Source organism: Tenrec ecaudatus, chromosome 18 (genome assembly GCF_050624435.1).
Source record: "Tenrec ecaudatus isolate mTenEca1 chromosome 18, mTenEca1.hap1, whole genome shotgun sequence".
NCBI classification, from domain to species: domain Eukaryota; kingdom Metazoa; phylum Chordata; class Mammalia; order Afrosoricida; family Tenrecidae; genus Tenrec; species Tenrec ecaudatus.
In genome coordinates this window covers 48,844,373-48,868,419 of record NC_134547.1, presented here as the reverse complement: position 1 = coordinate 48,868,419, position 24,047 = coordinate 48,844,373, and the positions used below count along the sequence as shown (strand labels likewise).

The following is a 24,047-nucleotide window of genomic DNA, read 5'->3' as shown; positions in this document are numbered from 1 at the left end:
CTGAAGAGGTGTCAGCAGAGACTGTGATCAGACTGTGGTAGACTGGATGTAAAGTCGCCATGATCTATTCTGAATATCAGCTGAAGAAAGCCCTGCAGATCACAGTGCTCTGATCAGAACTCCACCACAGGAATGGCGCAGGTCTAGCAGCAGTACTGGTGGCACAAAGTGGTTATGCATTGGGTTGCTAACTGCAAAGCCAGGAGTTTGAAATCATCCAGCTGGTCCACAGGAGAAAGACTTATCTTTCTATACCTGTAAAGAGTTACAATCTCAGACACCCACAGGGACATTTTTACCCCATCCTATAGGGTCACGATGAGTTGGAATCGACGTGAAGGCAGTGAGATTTTGGAGTCTGGTGCATGGCTCTGTTGCAAGCTGGGAGTCACTGTGAAGACAGCTAGGAATAATAACATCCTTACGAGCTTAGTATCTGCCAGGCCTTGATCTAAAATGTTTTACATGGTTGAATTTAAAGTAGGGACCTCTTACTGACTGCATTGCAGTTAACATGGAGAAGCTAAGTCATGGACTCAAGTCATGGAAGCTAAGTCATGGCCTCAAGATCACACAGCTTGTAAGCAGCAGAACTGGGGTTCAAACTTGGATCGATCTGACTCTACAGCCTGCACTCTTAGCTCTACCGTGGAGGAGAGAGCAGTTTCTTGAGTGAACAAAAACCAAAACCATAATGTGCAATGTGGGGTTGAAGTCAGAAGAGTCTTGGTGAAAGGAGGCTCTTTCCGTCGCAGAGGATGTGGGTTGGGACAGCAAGACAGAGATCACAGAGCCAGGAGGCCACGTTTGTTTGGCCAGCCCTCAGCCATCCTCAACCCCTGGCCTGTCCCTGCAGGTAGGATCCCAAACAAAAAACAGAATGTCTGCATTGTGTCAAAGTATCGCCACACAGATTATTTATCCGTTACAAAGAGGAAGACTGTGGTGCACAGAGGGTGTTCAGGGAAGGTTCTGGAAGGGAGCTGGGGTCAAGTGTACGCGAAGGTAACCCCGCAGGGTCCACATGGGGAGATGGGGGACTCGGGGTTGGGGAACCTCTGGGTGGTCAGAGGGACCTCATGGGAAGGACGTAGGAGGGTGAGCACAGGGTCCAGTATGGGAAGTCTTGGGAGGAAGGAGACAGGAGGTGAGCAGAAGGTGGGGCTTGCAGTCATGGTCTCCAGGATGTTTTCGAAAAGGTCGGGACACGGCGGACAGGGTTGCAGGGCGGCATCTGGACGTGGGCAGGTCTCCGCGGAGCCGAGAGCGCAGCGGGGCACCCGGAGCCGGGAGGGGCGGCGGGTAGCCGGGGGCGGGGCCCGCGCCGCCCGGCGGGTCCCCCCGCGCTGCAGGGGGCGCTGTGAAGCCGGGCGGCGCCGGGCCGGGCGGCGGCCGCTCCTGGCGAGCGCGGCCCCTTTTCCGGGTTTCCTCCTCCTCTCCTCCTCCTTCGCCGCCGCCGCCGCCGCTGCCCCTTTCCCGGCCGGCGGCTGCCGCTGCCGCTGCTGCTCGTCGCCACCGGCCCCGCCGCCGCCGCCTTGGGACACGAGCCGGGCCGAGGCCGCTGCGGAGCGCGAGCGCCGCCCGCCCCGCCACCCCGCCGGCCGCCCCAGGGCCGGGCCGGCCCGGCCGGCGCCCCCCGTGCCCCCAGCCCGCCCGCCCCCGCGGGCCCGGCCTGGCGCGGCCGCCCGCCGCCGCCGCGCTCCTCCTCCTCCTCGGGCGGCCCGCGGCCCGCCGCCTCCTCCGCCCGCCGCCCCGCGCCCTCCGCCGCGCCGCCGCTCTCAGCGCCCCGCGGCGCCCCCCGGTGCCGCCCGCCATGCCCGGCCCGGCCGCGGGCAGCAGGGCCCGGGTCTACGCCGAGGTGAACAGCCTGAGGAGCCGCGATTACTGGGACTATGAGTCGCACGTCCCGAGCTGGGGGTAAAAGCCGCCGCCGCCCCTCGCCGGCCTCCGGGACCCCGGGCTCCCCGCCGGCGCGACACCCCCTCCCGGCGACCCGCCTTCCCCTGCCCTGGGCGGGCGGCTCCTCGGGGCTGGGGTGGGAGCAGCGCGCCCCTCAGCCAGCTCTCTCTCTCTCTCCCCGGTTCCCTCGCCCCGTCCACCCTCCCCGGGCGAGCCCCTCGGCCTGCTTCCTCCCAGGAACGCCGTTTTCCTGGGACGTGTGGGGGGTGCAGGGCAGAGCCCCCTGGACGTGAGGGGCCGCCCGTCCTCCCCACGCCGTTGGGCTTCTGTTAGGGTAGGAACCGAAACAGCTGTTCTTTCGGGCTATTAAAATTCGCGATCTTTTTAGGGCTCCCCCTTCCTTTTTTTTTTTTTTTAAATGGGGATGGGTAGGAGGAAAATTATTAAGACGGCCAGGTCCTCCAAGCCGGCGCTGCCTACCTACCTGTAAGGGGGTGAAGCGAGGCAGGGAGCCACAGCCGAGAGGGGTCCTCTCGTGGGGTCCCTCTATGAAGTGGCGCCTGCCTACACCGACCCCCCCAATTTAGGAGGGACCCCTCCATCGGGCTGGGAGCTCCGGGCACGGGGAGCCACGCCCCTGTAGGGACTTGCATGTAGGGAATGAGTCGTGACGTGAAGTGTGGACACTTCCAAGTGTTTGGTTCATGGGAGCCGCCACATGGAGTGCGTGGTGGTTGGAGCAGGCCGGGTGCACCCCAATACGCCGCATTTATGTGTGACTTTTGCCTTTCACAGTAATCAGGATGATTACCAACTGGTTCGAAAACTTGGTCGCGGAAAGTATAGTGAAGTGTTTGAGGCCATTAACATCACCAACAATGAGAGAGTGGTTGTGAAAATCCTCAAGGTGAGTGTATTACAGGGAGCATTGCATTTCCTCCCTCCCTTCCGACCCTTCCTCCCCCTCCCCTCACAGGTCACAAGGATGGCTAACTCCAGTCACATTCTAGAATGAATCTTCTGTTGGATGCCCCTCCTTACACCTGCCACCTCATTTTCCTGGGACGCCCAGAAAATATGCAGGCCAGCCCCAAATCGACACAGGACGTTTCAGGGACACTCTTGTTCCCCAGTGCCCATTTGGGACTCCCTGGATGGAATTTTCGGAGCGATTCCACGTGTTAAAAAAGAAATGAGTCTCCAAAAGAAAGAGAAAGGCCTTTCCGTGGAGAGCCCAGCAATCCAAGGGCTGTTTGCGCTTTCCCTTACACTCCTGGAACTCCATGTTATTCCAGAAAGAACTTGGGGGGGAGGGGGCAGGGGAGCTATTTCAAAGAGGAGTTTGAGGCCCAAGTAGAGAGAAAGGCCCCAGTGTAGAGTCACTTGTTTCTTCTCAGGAGGGGTGGAAGGAGTTTGTGGGGCAGTAAACCTGACATTTGAATAAGTACATTATTACCATTGAAATGATAAACGGAACAAAAGGGTCTTAATAGCTCCTCCAATGGCTGTCTGAGTTTGATAGTGAGACACCTTTTTTTATTTCTTGAATGAAGATATGACCTTAATCAGTGAGAAGTGTCAAGCCATCAGTTGTTAGCTTTACAAAGTACACTGGTAGTGTAGTGGCTTTCTCATTGACCTATTTAGCTGTGGGGTCAGCAGTTCAAAACCACCAGCCGCTTCTTCGGAAAAAGATGAGGCTTTCTGCTCCCATGAACATTCACAGTCTCAGAATCCCTCAGGGATGGGTCTTCTCAGTCTTCTTAGTGTCCCTATGAGTTGGAATAGACTTGATGACTGTGAGGTCTTTGGGGTACGGGGTGTACTTGGAATCTGTGCTGAGTCCTGATTGGTGGTTAGGACATTTGATGTGTGTACATGCATGTATTGAAGGGTTCAGAAGACTCAAGAGTAATATGCTCTGAGCACTTGACATGTATGGTTTCCTGAACAGCCGTTTGGTGGTGGTTTTTGGAGTGTAAGAGCTTGTGTCTCTGGGGGAGGTGTTAGGGCAGCTATGTGGGTAGTCCCTATTGACTCTGAGGGTCCAGGTTCATGCTGATTAGAAATCGTCGTTGAGAAAAGTGCCGGGCAGGCTCCATAACTCAGAGTTGCTGCTGAAAGGGAGAGTGGCGGGAGCGAGACCGGGCAGGCTTTCTCAGTGCTGCCAGAACCACTGGAGACAAGTGGATGTGGAAGGTACATCATTGGATTCGACAATGTTCCTTCATGTAAATAAGCCTAAATGTTTTCAATAGCAGCTGCTTCGAATCTTTTCTAGGAAGTGACAGGGCATAGCTTGGCATTGGAAATTTTCACATGCGACTACTCCTGAACATTAAGAAAAGGCAGCTGCTGGCTCCAAAGCAATGCTAGAAAAATGTCTAAACTTTTATGCAGTGGCAGCCCTTTTCAAAATAATTGCATAGCGTCCTCCTGGGCCCTTTTTGAAGGGAACAGCGGTAAAGTCTGAGGCTAACTATGAGAATGTTCTTTTAGGAGGAAAGCATTATATTGGTCTTTTGTCATCTTTCTAAGGAACTTTTATAGGGTCAGTTGCTGGAGTGTTTTTTCCTTGCACTGGATGTTTTCAGGATATGTTTTGGGGACCCCATATGGAAAGCTCTAGGTTAATTATACAAATGGAACACCAAAGCACGAAGAAGCTTCTCTAGAAGGATGTCAGTGACCTTTCCGTTCCAGAGCCCCCTGTGTCTTACTGCTTCCTGCCCCATCCCGCTCACTTTACATTGGATGCAGCACGTAACATTGGGTCCAGTGTTCTGGAGGAAACTTGAGAGCCAGGCCCCTTGATGCTCTAGTTGATGGAGCATCCTTGTCTGGTTTGATTTTTGTTGCAGATTCTGTTCCGGGTACAGCCTGGACCACCTCATTTCCATTGGTGAAAACTTCAGGCTTGCTTTACTCTCTTTTTCAAAGCTCTATGGCTTTTCTATCCCGATTTTGTTCTTGCTTAACAGGTAAGAATGGAGTAAGAAGCCACTAAAGGTATCATTTGTGATTGTGTTTTGACAGGCTAAACTAAACTCAGTGAAGAGTCATTTCATTTTAAAAAGAGCCGGGCCTTTATACAGAGTTGTTTTCCTCCTGACATAGCTGATGTGAAGACATTATCTGGACTAACGTGTGTTGGTTGCTCAGAGGAAATGAAGTTCTTCACAGAGTTCCAGTTGTGTGTACTTTGTGGGAACCTAGGGGAAAAGGTGCTCTTTTGGGGAACTTAAGGGATAAGTGACACAGAAGGAAAGGAGGAGCAGGGCACATCTTTAAGGATGGAGACTTGTCTTTTTGGTCAGTTTCTAAACTGTGCTTTTCAATTAGGTGGGACCAAAATGAAGCTGTTTGTTCACTCCTGGACAAATTTCAGTCTTGGAAGACCCACTGGGCAGTTTTTAGGGTCGATATGAGTTGAATTCGACTAAATGGCAATGAGTTTTATTGTTTGGGGTTTTTTTTAGGGGGGCTGGGGTGTATTTCTCTCCCCCCGCCCTCCCAATATGTGAGAGTGGCTGGATGAGATTCCACTGAGGAATTTGATGTCCTTTACTTTTCATCAGAAGATTTGTAACTAATTGATTAAATAGTAGAGATTAGAGCTGTTAAAGAGATTTTAGGGATTTGAAAATTGACTAAAATCTTGAAAGTTACATACCAACAGGGAGCTCCTATTTTTTTTGACAGAAATCATTTGGCGGGGAGAGAAGCAAACAAATGAGGAAATAGATGGGAAAGATTTAGATAGGGCTGAGAGCCACTTCAATGCCTAGAGTTTCAGCTATAAAAATCAGTTCCTCCTTCCATTTACAATACCTGTAACGCGTACACTGAAATACAGTACACCGAAATATAAGCGTGTGACCATTTCTGGTACCTTTCAGCATTTTGTAAACACTTGTCTGGATTTCAGGGCTTGGAGTCCTTGAGAGCCTACCAATTCAGCTTGCTATTTCCTAAGTCAAAGTTATAAGAGCCATGCCATTTTTAAAAAGCAAATGTATAGTGTTTTGAACCATACATCAGTGACTTGCAAACGCCCCTGTAAGGCTGCCTGCTTAAGACTCTGCTTTTGTACACAGCTACTACCCATTTTTCTGAAACATGAATTCTCAAGCTTGAGAATTTGTTTTAGCAGCATGTTTAACGTATTGCTGGTAGAGGTTTGTGCTGACCGAAGGTGGTGTTGAAAGATGGGATTGCACATCTTTATGAGTGACAGTAGAGAGCTGGAGATGGAGTATGTTGTGGTAGGTGTTGTTTTCAAGGTGCCGACAGGGTGTTTGCTCCTCTGTACGTTGAGTGGTAGGACTCTGTACCCTCTGTTACTAAGTTAGGCATGTGCGTCCAGGCTTCATCTTCCCAAAGCGAGACTAAGATATGAAATCCCTTGGAAATTCTAGCTTTCTACAGATGTCTTCAGGATTGTATAAAAGTAGCTGAAACAATATTTAAAGTATTAATATTAAAAATAGAAAATTTTAAAGTTGTACACAAATGAGTGATTGCTATTTCTGATATTGTGATTGTGGGGCCAGAGATTATGAGGGTGGTGACTCGTATATAGTAGTTGTGTGGTGCCATCGAGTCGGTTGACTCATAGCTGGCCCTGTGTACAACAGAAGGAAATCCTGCACCATCTGCACAATTGCTGGAGCCCGTTGTTGTTGCCACTGCGTCTGCCCGTCTCATGGAGAGCCTTCCGTTTTTTGTTTTCCGTTGTCCTTGTCCTTTACCAAGCATGATGTCCCCTTTCGGAGATTGGCCTTTCTTGGCAGTATGTTCAAAGTGCATGAGACAAGTCTCCTCCCCATCCTTGCCTCTGAGGAGCATTCGGGCTGTACTTTCAAGACAGGTTTGTTGGGCTTTTTGGCAGTCTGTGGTATTTTCCATACTCTTTGCCAGCACTATAATTCAAATACATCAATTCTTCAGCCTTCCTTATTCAATGTTCAACTTTTACATGTAGGTGAGACGATGGAAAGTACCGTGGTTTGGGTCTCAGTCCATAGACCACTGTCAGTTTGTCGTATTGTGGTGGTTGCTGTCTGTGGTGCTGAGGGCTACGTCCATCCCTGGTAGTTCAAACGGCAGCAGGCTCGCCCAAAGCTTTCAGCAGAGCTTCCAGGCTAAGAGCAGACTAGAAGGAATACATTGTCCAGTTCTGAGAAAACTGCGTACAACGGGAGGGGCTTCTAAGCCTGAGAGCCCCGTCTTTCTGTACATATGCCAAGACACTGGAGGAGGGTACCGCTCTCGGCACCCCAGAGCTGCTCATGGAGTCTTGATAGCTGTGAGAAAGAGTTGAGACATGTCCTGGGCATGTTGGACTTTCGATGTGATGGAAGTGGTCTCTGCTAGAAGGATGGATGCCCAGTCCTTTAAAAAAGTAGACTGAATGATTCTGGTGGTTAACCCTGTGAAAGGGATGTGTGCCTGTTGTGAATGGCTGGTCGAAGGGTGAAATGGATGACTAGAGCTTTCTAGGAACCTAGATGGAGGTTTCTGAGTCAATTCCATAGCCAAGGTGAACTGCAAACCAGACAATTTTTTATATCATTTTATTGGGGTTCATAAAGCTCTTATCACAATCCATCCATACATCCATTGTGTCCATACATCCATTTATACTTTTGTTGTCATCATTTCCAACACATTTTTCTTTCTAATTGAGCCTTTGGTATCAGCTCATTTTTTTCCCTTCCTCCCTCACGAACCCTTGATTATTTATAAATGTTTATTATTTTTCTGAAATCTTAACTCTTGACTTACAGCCTTAATAAACCCATAGATGTGGAATGAAATGTAATGTTGAAGTCTGGTCATCATAACTGGCCAAATCTAGGGGCTAACCATTTTGGTCACAACTACCAGGAGTTCACTGAGCCATGTATGAAAACAAGCCTTGAGGTATAGTGACCCTTTTCATGTGTAGAGAGGGAAGTTCTAAACCTAAGTTTAGGATCTGTCACATCATTTGGTGATAGCGTTCAAGGGGCCTTCCCAAAAAAAGGTTGTGGAAGAATTCCATTATCTTCTTAATTTCCTCTTTTCCACTGTTTTTGAAGCCCACTCTTAAAGAACTATAAATGGCCAGAAGACGACTTGGTTTGTAAAACTCATTCTCCGTTTGTGCCCACCACTCTGTTTTCTCATCTGTAAAATGGGTATGCCTTAACTCGCTGAGTTGTTGGGAGAATCACTTGTGAGGTCGACTTACTGAGGTAGATGGAATGAATGGCAGTGCTTTATTTCTTCCCTGAGGAAGGTGGTCGGGGAGGTAGACTGCTGGGATTTAGGTGTTGGTTCCGATCAGAGAAATGGACCTTGGGCAGATACTTCTTAAACTCTGTGCCTCCGGGTCTCTATGTAAGTGGCGATGATGGTTCTTTTGTCTCAAGATTAAATATGCTGAAAACAGGCCAAGTGACTGGTTTTAGAGGGCAGACCCACTGTTGGAAAGATGGGACTTCAAAGACTAGAGATGTCTGGCTGTGAGTAAAAGCTAGACAAAGAGAACGTTGCTCAGGTAGTATGTTTACAGTTAGGACAGCTTCTGTGGATTTTAGGGATACTTCTACGGTAATAAAATAAGCGCTATTCTGGCTGAACTGTCTTCCTTCCTCCATCCGTGCAGGTTGTGATTGTTCATTGTAGCTGCTGGAATGATGCAGGCCATCCATACGGTTTGGGAGTGGAGTGAAACCAACCCTAGAGTTAAAACTTCTCTGCCTTGATTATCATTTGGAGACTTGATGGCATGGCAAGTTACACGTTGGGCTCCTAACCATAGGCCAGCAGTTTGAATCCACCAGCTGGGAGGAAGATGTGGCTTGATACTCTTATAAATACCAGTTAAAAGTCCTGGAAACACACCAAGGGTCAGTTTAATCCTGCCCTATGAGTCAGAATTGACTCAGTGGCAGTGAGTTTGGGCTTTTTGGTTTTTGATTATCATCAATTTAGTTGTATTTGGAAAGATTTTAAATGGTCATAATTTTTATGTCTTAACTAGACATGTTTGTAATTTTTATCACAATTAAGGATTTGTAGTTCAACTCCTCAAATCTGACTTCTTTTTTTTTTTTTAAAGCAACCCTGGTTAAATAAACAGGACAAACTGCTGACTTTTATCACATTTTCACAAGCATCCTGCCCCCAAATTTGTGTTTTATTTTCTAATTATAAAATGTTGCGAAGGGAAATAACACTATACTGTCGGATTACTTTGAATTGGGTTCTCCAGGGTAGCTGTACTGGCCACCAACTGGATAGAAATGTGCCAGAATGAATTTTTATTTGGTTTAAATTTTCAGAGCTCATGCAAAGAAGAATTGTACTGTTTTTTTTTCCTTAGTAGTGTCTTTAAGTGTACGCCAAAAGTTGCTACCAAAACTTGATTTAATACTTGAATTTCCTTTTAATTCTCTTTTTAAACTCTTGCTATTTTATCTAGTCGAGTTAGAGAACAGACTTACTTGTAAAACAGCTAAGCTCATTCCCTTTGAATCTTTTAAACACATTTTCTGAATTTGAATAAACGTGCTTTCGGCTTTGGTAGAAGTGAGTTTTTCTAAGCCTGCAAGGGACTGTGGGATTGCCATGGAAATGCCAGTCTTGTCTTCCCTTTGTGTAACTGCTGGTGGATGAGAGCCAGCCCAAGGCAAGAGCGGCAATGCATCCTCATTTCTGAAAACCTGGGATTCAGATTCCTTCTTGATGCCGAGGGTCGTCCTTGGGATGAGGTGAGAGAAGGTCATTTTATAACTTGCCCTGGTCCTTTGAAAGCCGTAGCTTTTCTTTCCAATTCCCTTTGTAGAATTGGACTAATCAACTTTCAGCTTTCATTCCCTTGGTGTCACTGTGGCTTAACCTGCGGAGCATCTCTAAGTTGAGGCCACAGAGAGTTAACCTCCTGTAGCCTGGCTCTCCGGCTAAGAACAGGGGCAGTGCCTTGGAGGGGAGTGTGCTGGGCTGCAGGTCATTTTTCTGTCTCACAGTCTGTTGTCAGCGTTAGGAGGACTCCAGCTGATGGCCCCCTCAGAATTGTCCTACTGTACTAGTCTCGAGTGTGGGGAGTCAGGGGGCAAGGGACACTTGAGCAGCAAAATCGCTTCAGTTCTACCACTTAGCTTTAGACATACTGAACGACACCTTCGTTCTAGCTGGTTTGTCCAGTACTGGTTTGCCTGCCTGGTCTGTTGCTGAATAGCCGAGGAGGGAAGCAAGGCTCTTGAAAGGGCAGTGTCATAAAAGCAACTCCTTTCATGGTTATCTTGTCTGTCACAGGGGTCTTCGATTTCGACTCTGATGGACCCTGTGCAACAGAATAGGACTGGCTCCTTAGATTGTCTCAGTTGTCTTTGTTTCCAAGAGCAGAGCTCGTCTTTTCTCCTGTGGAGTCGCCGGCTGGATTCGAACCGCTGTAGCTGAGGACTTGTGCCCATAGGACTCCTTATTTGATAGGTTATCCCATACTAATTCACCGGTGGGAATAGAGGAAGGGGTCTGACAGTCTTGGGGTTTTGTTACATTCCTGCTGCCCTACAGCTGCTTTAGGAGTGGACCGCAGGCAGCTCTAGAATTTTCTTACATTGAAAGGCACTGCATGATCTGCTAGCATTGGCTCATGGGTCAAATATGACCTGCTTTTAATTTTCCGACTTTTGGACACGATTTCATGCTTGCAGAAAAGTTGCATTTTTCTGTTCCATGTCTCCTACTCTAATGTTTTATATATGTATATGCATGCACGCGTGTACATGTTTTTGGGTGCTGTCAAATAAGCTACAACCCATATGCACAACAGAACGAAATACTGCCTGGTCCTGTGCCATCCTCACCATTCTCCCTGTGCCTGAGGCTCATTGCTATAGCCTTTCTATCAATCCATCTCATTGGGGCCGCCTTTTTCTGCCGCCCCTCTAAACAAGCATGATGTCCTTCTCCAGGGACTGGTGTCTCTCGACAACATGGCCGAAGCATGTCAGCTTTGCCATATTGCCTCTAAGGAGCACTCTGGCCAGACTTTTTATGTACACAGATACAAATGCATAGAAGTATTGGAAGTAAATTGCAGACATTCCTAGAGTCTTCCGTTTTCCTCGTATTACTATTATGCATTAGGTGGTGGAATCTACAGCCTCTACGCAGTTTTGCCATTTGTACCAAAAATGTTCTTGAAAACCAAAGAAAATCTCCACTCCTGTGTTAGAATCACTGGCATAGCTTTGTAATTTGGAAAGTTCATCAGTCTTAATGTCACAATAGTAACATTTTGGGAACCTGTTATAGAGGTGATTCTGACTCACAACAGCCTTGTGGGACAGAAAACTGCTCAATAGAGTGACCAAGGCTGTAACATTTTTCTCCCATCGAGAGCCTTGTGGGCTTCAACCTCCAACCTTTTGTCAACCAGCTAAACACGTAATCTCTGTGCCTTGAGGGCTGATTGCTTGAAATCTAGGGACCAGTTATATAGTGCAGCCCTCGCATAAGACCCCAGCTTCGTTGGTCAGATAGCAAGCACCAAAGGGGAAGGCCGGCAACAAGATAGACTGACACAGTGGCTGTAACTCTGGGCTCAAAGAACAAGTAGGAGAATGGTGCAGGACTGGGCGGTGTTCTGCTCTGGTGTACATAAGGTCACCGGGGGTCGGAACCAACTTGATGCACCTGACAAGTAATCGTGAAGAAAAGAGTACCATTGTAAGGGGTGCTGGGGAAGCCTGACAAAGCGGGGAAGTGGGCATCAGAGGGAGGAGCCATCCGCTAGTCTAGTGCCAGTTGAGTCCCTTATTGAGGGAGATGCAAGTGGCTCTCATATGTTTCTCTCCTTTTTGTTAGGTGTTCAAAGCTTTATCTTTCAACAAAAGATGTTGGTGTTTTTTTGACACGTGTTATAGCTCCCTTTTACTCTCCCCCAGTCCCATCCCCTGCATACGTGGGCTCTTTTGTCCTGTGTTATGTCATGTGAAGCCCACTGTCAGCATTGTTACTGGTGGGATGCGGATTTTCCATACTCCATTCTCTCCATCCCATATGGGGAGCAAGCACAGTGGTTCAAGTTGCACTCAGGGGAGTCCTGTCCATCTGGATTTGAATCCTGCCTCTGCTGCTTTCTGTACGCCTGGTGACTTGGGCAGAGAGCTTTGCTCAGCTGCGGCTGCTGCACAGGTTTTTGTGAGGATTAAATATGCTCTTGCAGGTTCAGCTCAGGTGCTACTGGCATTAACTAAAAGGTTGGAAACAAAGCCAACCTGTTTCAAGAGCTTACTCTGTTCCAGCCATTGCCTGGTGCTTAGAAAACACAGCAGACTGGGCTAGTAGGCCCTTACCTTTCTAGAGCTACTTGTATCTTCCTCAAACTCACCCCATTTAAGACGAGAAGTTGGGGGGTGGGGAGGCGGGGGGGTGAAAAAAAGAAAAGAAAAAAAAAAGAGAGAAGTAACTGTATGCTAGTGTTTCCATGGAGTTCTTCAGCCTTTCAATCAAGTTGCTCACAAAGTTTTCTGGAAGCAGAGGCTTCCAATTGCTGTTAGATCAGGGCTCTGTTTTCCTTTGCTGGGGCTTCGGCTCTTTAGGGTTGAGACCCGTTAGGCCGTTTTCTGGCTGTCTGCTGAGTGCAGAGTCTAGGTAGAGTGGTGACCGGAAACGGGAGCTGGCAGCTTGGAAGCAGTGTTTGTAACTTGATGTTGGGGACCAAAAAGTGACATGTAACTCATGGGCAAGCGGGGTCTCAGCATTCTGTTTCAGTTTGCCATGTGTGAGGGCATGGCATACAGCTGCTCAAAGCTGCAGCATTTCTCATTGGGCAGCTGTCTAGTAAGCAAGCACTTTATTTTTAAAGCGTGACATAGGTGTCCAGACATTTGAAGTGTCCTAACTGTAGCTGTGTAAAGATCGGCTAGAAAGCCTTTATGAGGCTGTCAGTTGTTTAACTCAAGTTTCTGATGGACAAGCCCACTAGACCTCGGTTCCTTTACCTCTCAGTACTGACAATGCTCCTTAACCCACATTGGTGCAAAATAGCACAGCGACCACTCAATTGGCTAACATTGTTTTAGAGTTATATATTTTTATATTAACATCAAATGGAGTCTCACTTCTGATTACTCTTGTGTATTTAAGCCAGTGAAGAAAAAGAAGATAAAACGAGAGGTTAAGATTCTGGAGAACCTTCGTGGTGGAACAAATATCATTAAGCTGATTGACACTGTAAAGGACCCTGTGGTAGGTGCCTGGTGGTTGGGGTAGTGGAGTGTGTGTGCGTGTGTGAGAGAGAGAGAATCAAACACACGGAGCCTCGTCATTCTATGTAGGATGATTGTGTCCGTCTCTGTTACCGAGTGGTTTGGAAAGTCATAGTGACCCTTCACTGCTTTTGTGGAAGCCTCATTCTGTGAGGCATCCCAGCAACGTTGGGGACTGGCTCCATGTTGACCCCTGGCATAGGTAGTAGCTGGCAGGTCACAGCCCGAGCCCTTAGGGAAGCAGTCCTTAACGGAGCGTCCACCAGTAGGACTCATCACAGTCCTGCTAATTAAAAAGCAAAACAATTTTTGTTAAAAGTGCTATTTTAGATGTGCTTTTTAATTTTGTTTCATCTCCTTAGGGAATAACTTAACCATAAGTTTTATTGCTTAGCCATGGTTGAAGACTCCACCCCCAATTTAGTCATTTTTGTTCTCCAACTTGCGCATCCTCTGGGTTCTCGGGCTCTCCTCCCATGATAGTTTTTGCTTCTTTGAGAGTCTTTGCTCTTCTGTGCCAAAGACAGCTTCATACTAGCTCATAATCGCTGAGCACTGCCCACGTGCCAGGCACCATGCGAGTCTGTCATAGCAGCGTGTCCTTTAATCCCCACAGCCATGGTGAGGGGTGGCCATTGCTGAGGACAGCCCTCAAAGTCCAAGATCACAATGGTGTTCGGCTCAAGAATAAAGGATTTCCTTTTGAGACCCTGGTCGAATGTCAGATGGTAATGGACCTTAAAAAAGATACTCCGGCCTGCTCAGCTCAGATTGGTCTCCCGGGTGACTTAACCTGGACAACCTCGGCTCGGAAAGCAGTTTGCATTACAAAGGAAAGCGATCCATTTAACCGAACACGAAATAAAAATCTGGATTCGGGAGGGCTCCCGCCCCGATGGGAGCTAGTATAGAGTATTAGACCAAGAACCTCTTCAGGTCACTTTTTTTTACATTAGCTTAGCGTTGCCTGTCTTCTGTTTTCGCGATGTGTTGTTTAAAATGTGTGTGTTTCCATGATAGGTAAGCTCAGAAAATTGAAGGAAACAAAAAAGCCCTGACCCCTAATTTTTCAGGGAGGAGTAGGCTTGCTCTAGGTCCCACGAGAGAGCTGATGGTGTCGGTCAGTGTCTCAGCCTGGGGCTGGTGGGCATTCCTTTGGTCGTGATTGCTGTTGGACTTGCCGCCGGGCTGTAAGTTGCCACAGGAAAGATCTCCGTGCGCATACTTTGGCCTAGTTCCTCGGTAGCTTTCCTTGAGCAAAACTTGCCTGCTGTGGAGATTCCCAAGACGGTGTTCCTTCTTTTTTCTTTTTTTAATATCCCTTTCAGCTCTTTCTTTTCTCCCAATTTTGAAAACTCATTACTGTCAATTAGCATTCTTTTACCTCACATACATAAACCTGACATTTGAAAGTCTGGATGTACACAAGGAAAAATTGAACATGAGAACTCATGCATTAAAGATTATAGGACTTTCGGTATATCTGCCAATACGTGATTCGGGGTAACATGGCTGTTTTGCAAGGTGACACATTGCTGTGGTGTCCTCTGGCCAGGACGATAATTTCAAATGCTGACTTATTGATCCCTCCTGGCATGATTGAATGAAACATTCCCAAGGCCCAGGGTGATTCCGGCAGATGCACCTGGCTGGAAATGTGTGCGTCCTTTTGTGGCTGGCAAGTCCGAGCATTCCAGAAGGTGGTTTTTCTACAATGGGCCAGGCTTGTTGACATTTGTCATAAGTCTTTCAAAGAATACGCTGACTTTTCGGGGAAAAGGGCTTTTTATGAAAAATGTTAGCCCTTAACAAGAGTGAAGGGGGCCTCTAAGATCTGTCACCTATTTTTAGCAGTTGATCAGCTCACGGCTGACCTTATTTCTTTCAGCTCGTCCTCCCTCTTCCCCCATACCCAGTTATGTTCAAACAAACCCCAGGCACCCAGAAATGATGTCTAGAGAGTGCTTTAAAAAGTCAAGTTCTTTCTGATGAATTAAATTCCTTTTTTCATGTAAGTGGGGTATGGGGATGGGCCACTTTGGCAGAAGCAAATTATGTTTATTGTTTGAGTATTTAAAAAGCATTAATATTCTCTCTTGCAGTCAAAGACCCCAGCTTTGGTATTTGAATATATCAATAATACAGATTTTAAGGTGCGTATCTACTTTTTCTTTCTGGCATGGGGCTGGGGGTGGTGAAGAAGGGTGCAGGAGTGCCGGGAGGTCAGTGTGAGAGAGGGGAGAACGGAGTGCCTGGTGGGGCGAGGATAGGATGCAGAAAATGGCCAGGGTTCTTGCATTAAGTGAAATTGCTCCTCACCCTTGCCTGGCTTACTTTAAGAGTAGCTGCTGGCCTGGGTCTGATCTGTTTTAGCAACGCGGCATGATAGAGATTCACTCAGTTGTGCATAGTCTTAAATGATAGAGGCTGTGTGTGTCCATATACGCTGTGCACTGAGCAAATCACACAGAGCCTCTGTGTCTTAAAGCACACCCAGCCGGGTCACTGCCATCTTCTTATACGTGCGATGCAGACAGATGGGGGGGGGGGGTTTGAAGTGTTCTTTTCAAAGCATATGTTTTTGGCCAGCTTTCCATGAATTTGAGTCTATTGAGGTTCTATCTAACACTGAGCCACAACCTTAACTTCTGATAACATTTGGGAGCCTAGCACAGGGGTAGGGGGTGGGGTGGAAATACATTTCTCGAGCAGACTTTAATAAAGCAATATTAGGACGCAGAGTAGTGGCATTTGGGAAACCTGGGAGATTGCACCTGCATAGGTGATTAAGAGGCTGGTGGTTTGGCTCCAGTGGAAGCTGGAGAGGAAGCCACGTCAGCAATTGGAAGGTTCTGGTACTGGGGATGCTGCTGCTTTGGCCACATTTCCCGCAGAGGGCGGCACGGCCACTTGGGGGAGCTGGGACAGTCAAAGCAGAAACCTCCACTTGGTCCTGGGTTATGAGCTGTTGTAGAAACACTTTTAATTGTCATGGGGTCGTTGAGTGGCTCCCCCCCCCCCTTGTCATGGGGCAGTAGTAGGCTGAAAAGTTTGGAGGCCCTGCTATAAGGTACAAATAGCACATTTATGAATTGTTGCAGTTTCTTGTATATACAGATGGTGTCTCTTTTTCTGTTACTGAGAGGCCTTCCAGATGATGTCAAGGGTGACCTCTAGAGAGCGGAAGCCGCTTAGGGTAATTTACACATTGTGTAGCTAATCACACCTCCACTGTGAATGTGAGGTGAGGTGGACATTCTGACCTCTGGCTTCCCTATTGCCACAAGACAGGGGCCAGGCCAGCCTTCCTGGTCCATCCTTCCTTATTACCTATTCTGACACTAACTGTTCCTCCCATGCCACTCCGTCTCTATGCTTGGATTGGGCATTCACAGGTGATACTCAAAAAGAACAGCTTTTTATTAGGGAAGTCAGTAGGTTGCCACAGGTCAGGATTGGCAAACAGTAAGGGAATCGTCATGGTCGTCTCAGCCAGCAGCCAAGTGGTCCCTTGCTTAGCCACTGCCTCCAGGGGCTAGGAAGCCAGCCTGCCTGCCACTCTGTCCCCTAGTTCCATACTCTGAGTGTTGTTCCTCTCGGTCTCTGTGCCATAGTTAGTGTCTGGTACATCTGGTCTCAGCGCAGAGAGATCTTGGATGGGCTCTTCCTTACAGCCAGGAAGATGATAATAAAAATCAACCAATCCCCACAAAGAGTGTGGCCCTGTTTGCATAGGCCTACCCAGTTATTTGCTGGGGGGTCAGAGAATTGGGTGGAAGAGCCATAGTAAGAAATTTCACTCCACAGAATGACCCAGGTTTATCGAGGTATGCTTAAATGTGTGTGCATTCCATCAGAAACCAGGCAAAACTGGTCTTAGTGGCATTTCTTAATAAACACCCATTTAAATGCCTATACCTTTCAGATTGTTGCCAGTTTTCTGTCCATGCCTGTAAAATTATACTTTAGCATTTTGTGTTTCCTAAATTGATAGCTACTCTGTGTTGATTTAGCAATATACTGAAGATGGGTTGGCAGAAATTGTAATTCTCTAGAGACATCTTCTTGGGTCTTGGCCCTCAGAGAGGGGCTGTTTTGGGGCAGGCACCCTCCGGGATCATGGGAAGTCAGTGTGTTGTAAGGCTGTGCATATCTGAAAACATCTTGATTTCATCTTGTCATTTAATTGTATTTACTGAGTATAGAATTAATAATTTCCTCAGGATTTTAAATAGATTCTGTGCCACTGTTGCCACAGAAGCCAATGTGATCTGTTCTGTTTCTTCTGGGAGATTGTAGGATCTTTCTCTTCATGGCCTTCTGAAGTTTCACAATGATGCGCCTTCATATGGGTCGTTCTTTGGTTCTGGATCCTTGCTGGGCTTTTTCAATACAAAAATCCATGTCTTTCCAACTTGGAAAAAATATTTTTAATGGTCTTTGATTTTTTTTTTTTTTTTTGCCTTTCTTTGTTCCCACTTTGTGGAACTCATTCAAATATTTCTCCATATCTTAGAACTCCACTTTGTTCTCTGAGCTTTTAAACATGGCATTCTTCCTGTTCTTTTATGTTTTATGTAATCTCTTCTCTTTATGAATAGTATGCTGCCCCCACCCCCAAAGCCTCAACTTTTCCTTTAAACTTTTTATTGCGAATCAGGTGGAGGCATCCAGAGTAGGTCATCAGTTTTACGCTCAACAGTGCATACACCTTTGTTTCAACTCATCCCTTGCTATTCCCTCAGTACATCATTTATCCCATTTCCTCCCAGTGCTTCCTGTTTCCGTCCCTCCTTCCCTAACCCTCTTGAGCTTGGACCTGGGATAAACATTGTCCTTCTAATCCTAAGTGGCTGATTATCCTAAAATAGGACAGGTGTTCAACCCCAGGCCTGAAAGGTCACTGACTTAAGGGCTGTATCCTTCTCTAGGTGATCAATAAGCCTGGTCTCTTTCATGATCTTTTTGAGTTCTGTTCCACATTCTGTACCATCTCTATTGAGGACCTTTGGATGTGACCCTTTTCAGAACAATTGGCAGTGGTAGCCAGGCACCCTCTCACCTCCGGCTAGGCGTCTCATTGTTTGCATCACTCTTCCCCTCACCTTAGAGCTTAAGACCCCTGGGATTACTCACTTTGGGGAGGGGGGTCGATTAAAACACTGTCTTTGTGAACTATGCTGTGCCAGTTGACTTTGGTGTCCCGAGGCTGTGGTCCTGACTCCGCCCAACCCCTCCCTCACCATGTCTGGTAATGTGGGAGCATTTTTGGTCTCCACCACATTTATGGATGTATTTGCCTCCTCTATCTGACCAATAGACTCACTCCACTGTCCTTTCCACACCTGGTCCACCTACGGGTCTGTCCAAGCAGCAGCTCCTGGATCGTCACTATTGCAGGACTGCCTGTGAAACAGCATTCACTGCTGTTACCTTTCAACTCTTAGAAATCTAATCCTTCCCCTGCTTTCGTCGTTTTTTCCTAACCTCCTCATATTGCCTTCTCCTTCAACCTGGAACCTCAAGATCAGAAGTTCAACACCACCAGAGGCTTTTTATTCCCATAAAAAGTTAGCCTGGGAAAGCTGCAGAGGCAGTTCTACTCTGTCCTGTAGGGTCACCACAAGTCGAATGCTGCGGTGACAGTGAGTAAAGTGGTCTCAGTCACCGTCTTTGCCCTCTGGTGACAAATGTCCTCTGGGTCCGTGCACTGTGTGAGCTGTGAGGATTCACGTGGGTGGTGGTCGTCCTCCCCTGGTGGGCGGCTAGGTTGTTTCTGTGCTCTTGCTCTTGTGAAGCGGGCTGCCGAGACCATGGTTTACATGACTCTTCTTCCCCTTTAAGTTTTCTTCAGCTTTCCTTCCAAATTGTGTGTGTGTGTGTGTGTGTGTGTGTGTGTGTTTTGCCACGGACAGTTTCCTGAATGTCATGGTTGGTTGAGTATCTGCTCATATTTAGAAATGCTCCTAAGCTGCCTATAAGCTTTTGTCTTGAGACTACAAGCTTGGCAACTGACCCCCTGTTGATGAGCGTGATCTGGGTGCCACGACTTTCAGCTTTCTTCTTTTTATGGTAATGGTTGAAACACAGCTTCTGTCTTGGCCCAGTTTCTCTACCTGTTCCTAGGATTCCTGGAATCAGGACTCCTGGGTCCTTCTCTTTGAAGCCGACTGGTTCTGGACCCCTCCTCTGCTGTGGCAGGGTTTTCTGTTAACCCCACTGGATAGCTGTGTCTTAGCTTCAAAATGTTGTCTCTGCCATTCTTGGTTCTTTTTTCTTTTTCCTTCTCATAGTTCTTTTGAGTTACTCCATCCAGCCCTTTCATTGTTATTTAGAGGAGCTGGTGGGGGGTGGTGCAGCACTAGGCTATCTTGGACCTGCTCTGTTTAACTGGAGGTCCCTTTTGTTAGTCCCAACTAGGTCATTTCACTCAACTTAAAAGACCATTAACAATCGGATTGTGGTTATTTGGTGTTAAGTCACTGCAACTCTTAGTGACTCTGTGGCAGTAGAATAATCTCTGAGGATGGGCTTCTGCTAGGTTCGAACCTCTGGCAAGCACTTAACCATTGTACCACCAGCACACCAAATAGCGGGTATCAGGTGGGTATTTTGGTCCAGCAAATCATGCCCCCTCCCCCAAAGGAAAACAGCAGCCCATTCTCCCTTAGAGAGGCTTTTCGGTCTGAACCTCCCACCTTCCTGTTAGCAGCGGAGTGCTTGACCATCGTGCCACTGTGGCTCCTTGGATCGATCATTCTTGTGCCTTGAGTCTGTCCCTACAACCCCAATGACCATCTTCACCAAGCTCCATTTCACAGCTGAAAGAAGGGCATTTTAGGAGTTTCTAACCTCGTGGATGTGTTTTTCCCTCCAACCTTTGTGTCGAAAAATTATGTATGAGTCTACCGAACATTGGAACGAGTGGTACGCTCAGTCCTCTGTGCACGTGCCCCGAGGTTTCCAGGTGGTTGCTCTGTGTCCACAACTGCAGTTCCTCTTCTCTGCAGGGGCAGGAAGCTGCTCTCCTAACTCCTGGATGCTTCCGTTAGTCTTTCAGTACCAGTTGTGCGCCTAGGAGCCCTGGTGGCACAAGGACTGGAAGGCAAGCCAGTGGCCCCGTGGGAGAAAAGCCAGGCAGTCTGTTTCCATAGAGAGTACAACCAAGAAACCCCTATCAGGCTGTTCTGCTCTGTCGCATGAGGCATTGTGAGTGGGAGTTGACTCGGTGGCACCCAGCGACCACTGCCCTCTCCCATGCAGTACACTGCCCCTCCTCAAGGTCTCCCTGGCAGCTGTTGTCTGATCCTGCTCTTTAGAGGTATATGTCCGGGGTTTGCCCTGGGATCTGATCTGGCCGTGTTTGTTACTGTTGATTTGCTAATTTTGATTGCACTCTGTCCGGTGGGTGTGATTTAAATGGTGTTGGTTTGGGATTTGTCCACAATTACTTTGACCTTAGTGCATAGTCTTTTATTTATTATTTTTAATCTTCACTGGTGTTTGAAAAGTGTTTTTTTAATGTTATTTGTAAATATATATGTGACAATAATTGGCTGTTTTAACATCAGTCATATTCATCATATTGTGTTCCCATCCCTCTAAACCAGTGGTTCTCAACCTTCCTAATGTGGTGAACCCCCAACCATAAAAGTATTTTCTTTGCTACTGTCATGATCAGGTGACCCCTGTAAAAGGGTTGTTCAACCCCCCAAAGGGGTCAAGACCCACAGGTTGAGAACCACTGCTCTAAACGGAGATTCCTTAAACAATAGTGTGCTGTCTTTTTTTATCTCGAGTTTTATGTTGCGTGTGTCACATCACACATGTTAATTTTATCCACATCTTCTCTCAAAGCTCACTGCGTCAAGTTGGTTCTGAATCCGGTCACCCTAGAGGAGAGGATAGAACTGCCCCTGTGGCTTTCTGAGATTATAAAGCTTTATGGGAGCAGAAAGCCTCCTCATTACCCCTTGTTTCAAACTGCTAGCCTTGCTGCTAGCAACCCGACACACAGCCCACCTTGAGACCACCTTGTCTAGCCTCACTGAGTTTCCCTTTTGATGTTTCACTTCATCCCAGAGGTTTAGGCTTGGCTGATTTCCTCTTGAAATCATAAGTTGCATTCATCTTCTGTTCCAAAAGTGTAATAAAAGATGCATGGTGACTCTGAGACCTGCACAACAGAGTTGAAATGCAGAACAAACTCTCCAATTCTAAAGCAATCTCTAGCGGAGGTACCTTTTTGAGGTAGAAGAAAGTTTCGGTTCCCGTGTGCTTCTTAGCTCTCTGTGGCTCTGGGAGAGTATAAATAAAAATAAACATGTATTTCAAGTACAGTATTTCACTTGGCCGTTTTAAGAAGATTGGTAAGGGCATCTGAATAGGCTCCCTGGAGAAGGCCCTTACTACTCCTTTGAGGACTGCTGAAGCACTAACAGGTAGCTGAGATGGTAGGTCCTACTTGTTAGAGTTTGATGTTGACAGGGTGAGTTCACAGACTAAACCAATGGTATTTCCTTAACTTGAGAAGCCATGTCTACTGTTACTACACGTTATTGGCTTTATCTAATCATTTCTTTGTAAGAGCACTTTAACATTTAACATTTTTCTGGTGGTTTGTAGTAACTGATTTGCTTGATTATAGGTTTATTCTCTTACCATACATTTCTGAAGATTTGTTGTCCGTAAATTTCTAAAACGGCTAATTTTGATTTTTTTTTCCTCTGGGTCTCAAGTCTGTATATTAACCGTGCTTGCAGCTAGTAACTGCTGCATTAAACATCTTCATCTCACATGGGTGCCTGCCTTTCGCTTGGCCACTCACTCTCCTCTCCCTCCTGGTTCTTGTCTCCTCTTCTTTTCCTTGCCTGAAGGCCACTGGGATTTCTGAACCAAGATTGACCTGTTGCACCTGTTGGCCAGGTTTGCTGTGTTGGTGGTCTTTGCATATGGCTGGTGATGAGCCTACCGGGGCACTTCCTCATAACCTGGAATGAGAGTAACTGGGATGGGGGCCTGTCTGATTATGATGCAGCGGAACCTCAGCTGGCGTAGGAAGAGCCCTATATATATGTATATAGCAGGAGAGAGGCCCCCTGTGGACCTCCCATCCATTCTGATGTAGGAAGCCACTGAGTCCATTGATGAGCATGCATTTCCTGCCATTTGCCTTCTCAATTGTAGGGTTAATTAAAGGCCCCAGACAATGACTCCAGTTCTTCACCTTGCTGCCTTTCAGAGTGGAGCTGATTTTCAGAGACATTCCTCTTGGGGTTGTTTTTTTTTTTATAGGGGTGGGTGGGGGGCAGGGGTGTTGAGCCAGATGGGATTGGCAAGTGGCTCTTCCCTGCTTTGTAAAACAAATCTCCTGGGAGGCATAGGACTTTTATTCAATAAATATCCGACAATCTCAGTAAAGCTCACTTCCAGCCAGCACCTAGCAGTTAGCTGGTTAATGTTTTCTACATGGGTGCCTGAAAAAAAGGGAAAAGATGGAGCTTCCTTGAGAGAGTTCCTTTTCTGCTTTGTTCTGGACTCTGAAGTCCTGAAGGAAGCGTTCCTGTGTCCTGATTGGGGGTGGGGGGTGGGGGACATCAGCTCATTCTCGGTGGTGTGGGCTTGTGAGGCAGTTTTTGGTGGGCGAGAACTTACCTATGATGGGGGTGACTGGGGAGGAATGGGGGCAGCATTGGGTTGTCTGTTGGGCCCTTGAGCCAGCCTCCTGTGAGCTACAACAGGGAAGGACTACCTGAAGCTCTTCCGGTCCTGCGCGGCCAGTGTGCGCAAGGAATGCGTCCTCTGAGCCTCACAGACAACAACAAATGCCTCAAAGGGATGGCATTCTAGGGGGGAGACTCCTGTGGGCTGCCGTGGAGAGCAGCCTGGCGAACACTGGAGAAAGCCAGACTGACTGAAGTGATTAAAAGGTCACAGGTTTAGTTGGGTCTCCTTTCCCCCCAAACTCCCTGTGATACCAGGCACTTCCTATGATACCAGGAGCACTACACGTGTGGTGCTTTTGGTAGTGAATGAAGTTGGTGTCGGGTGGAATCATGAGAGACACTGTCTTGGTAGTCTAAGGGTATTTATTTCTATGCCATGCCTGGACTACTCACACCACTACAGAGATAGCTCGAACGTTCCACTGCTCCAACAGCATGGTTCGAAAAAAATCTGCTTGGTGTTGGTAACTGCTCTGATTTCACAAACCTGCACAGGCCACGGACACAAAGGGATAGTAACGCTTCAGTCTGAGCGCCACTCAGGCTCAGACAACATAGAGTGCTTGTGAAAACATTCGTCCTTGTTGGCTTTTTCCCTCCACTTTATTTGCATAAAATACCAGACCCATGGCCCAAAGAAAGTTAGGAATACCAGCAGTGAAGCACGCGGAAAACTGAGAACCACCATAGAGTTAAAGGAATCACTGCGAAATTTGAATCTGGTTGTGGCTTGTCTGGTTTGCAGCTGAATACATGGCTGAGTTGACATTATTAACATTGGGGGCGTGAGGGATGTGAAATCATTGACCTCGAAACAGAACCCAGACCATCAAAGAGGTTTTACTATTACTTTGGATAAATCAGAAACAACTGAAGATGAGAAGGCTAAACCTCCATAGTGAATTTACACGTGTAGTTTTTGGAGCCTCGGAACCAATTATTTGGTTCTCCATGACTTCTTAAGGGGAAAAAAATATGTTCCGTTCTTAAACTTTGCAATGCACAAACACGAATTTGGAACAAATTGAGTTTGACAGCTGATGTATCAGTGTGTACTTGGTGTGGATGCCATGGGCTAGGAGAGGAAAGTCTACCACAGAGTCCAAATCATCCAGTGACCCCTACTGGTTTCCTGGAGAACCATCCTTTTATTGAT

The 24,047-nt window shown here is 47.3% G+C and overlaps 1 protein-coding gene across 5 annotated transcripts in view; it reads left to right on the top strand.

The window, feature by feature from the left end:
• Positions 1-1,747: 1,747 nt before the first annotated feature.
• Positions 1,748-24,047, top strand: part of CSNK2A2 (casein kinase 2 alpha 2) — a 39,552-nt gene continuing 17,252 nt past the window's right edge. For 2 of the 5 annotated variants that reach the window (XM_075537607.1, XM_075537606.1), the window contains exons 1-4: positions 1,750-1,917; positions 2,695-2,806; positions 13,045-13,146; positions 15,269-15,319. In XM_075537607.1, the coding sequence (XP_075393722.1) occupies positions 1,814-1,917; positions 2,695-2,806; positions 13,045-13,146; positions 15,269-15,319 (369 nt within the window). In that variant the 5' untranslated portion in view covers positions 1,750-1,813. Of the gene's footprint in view, positions 1,918-2,694; positions 2,807-13,044; positions 13,147-15,268; positions 15,320-24,047 lie in introns of all 5 variants that reach the window. The other 3 variants (XM_075537608.1, XM_075537609.1, XM_075537610.1) reach the window with 3 other exon arrangements.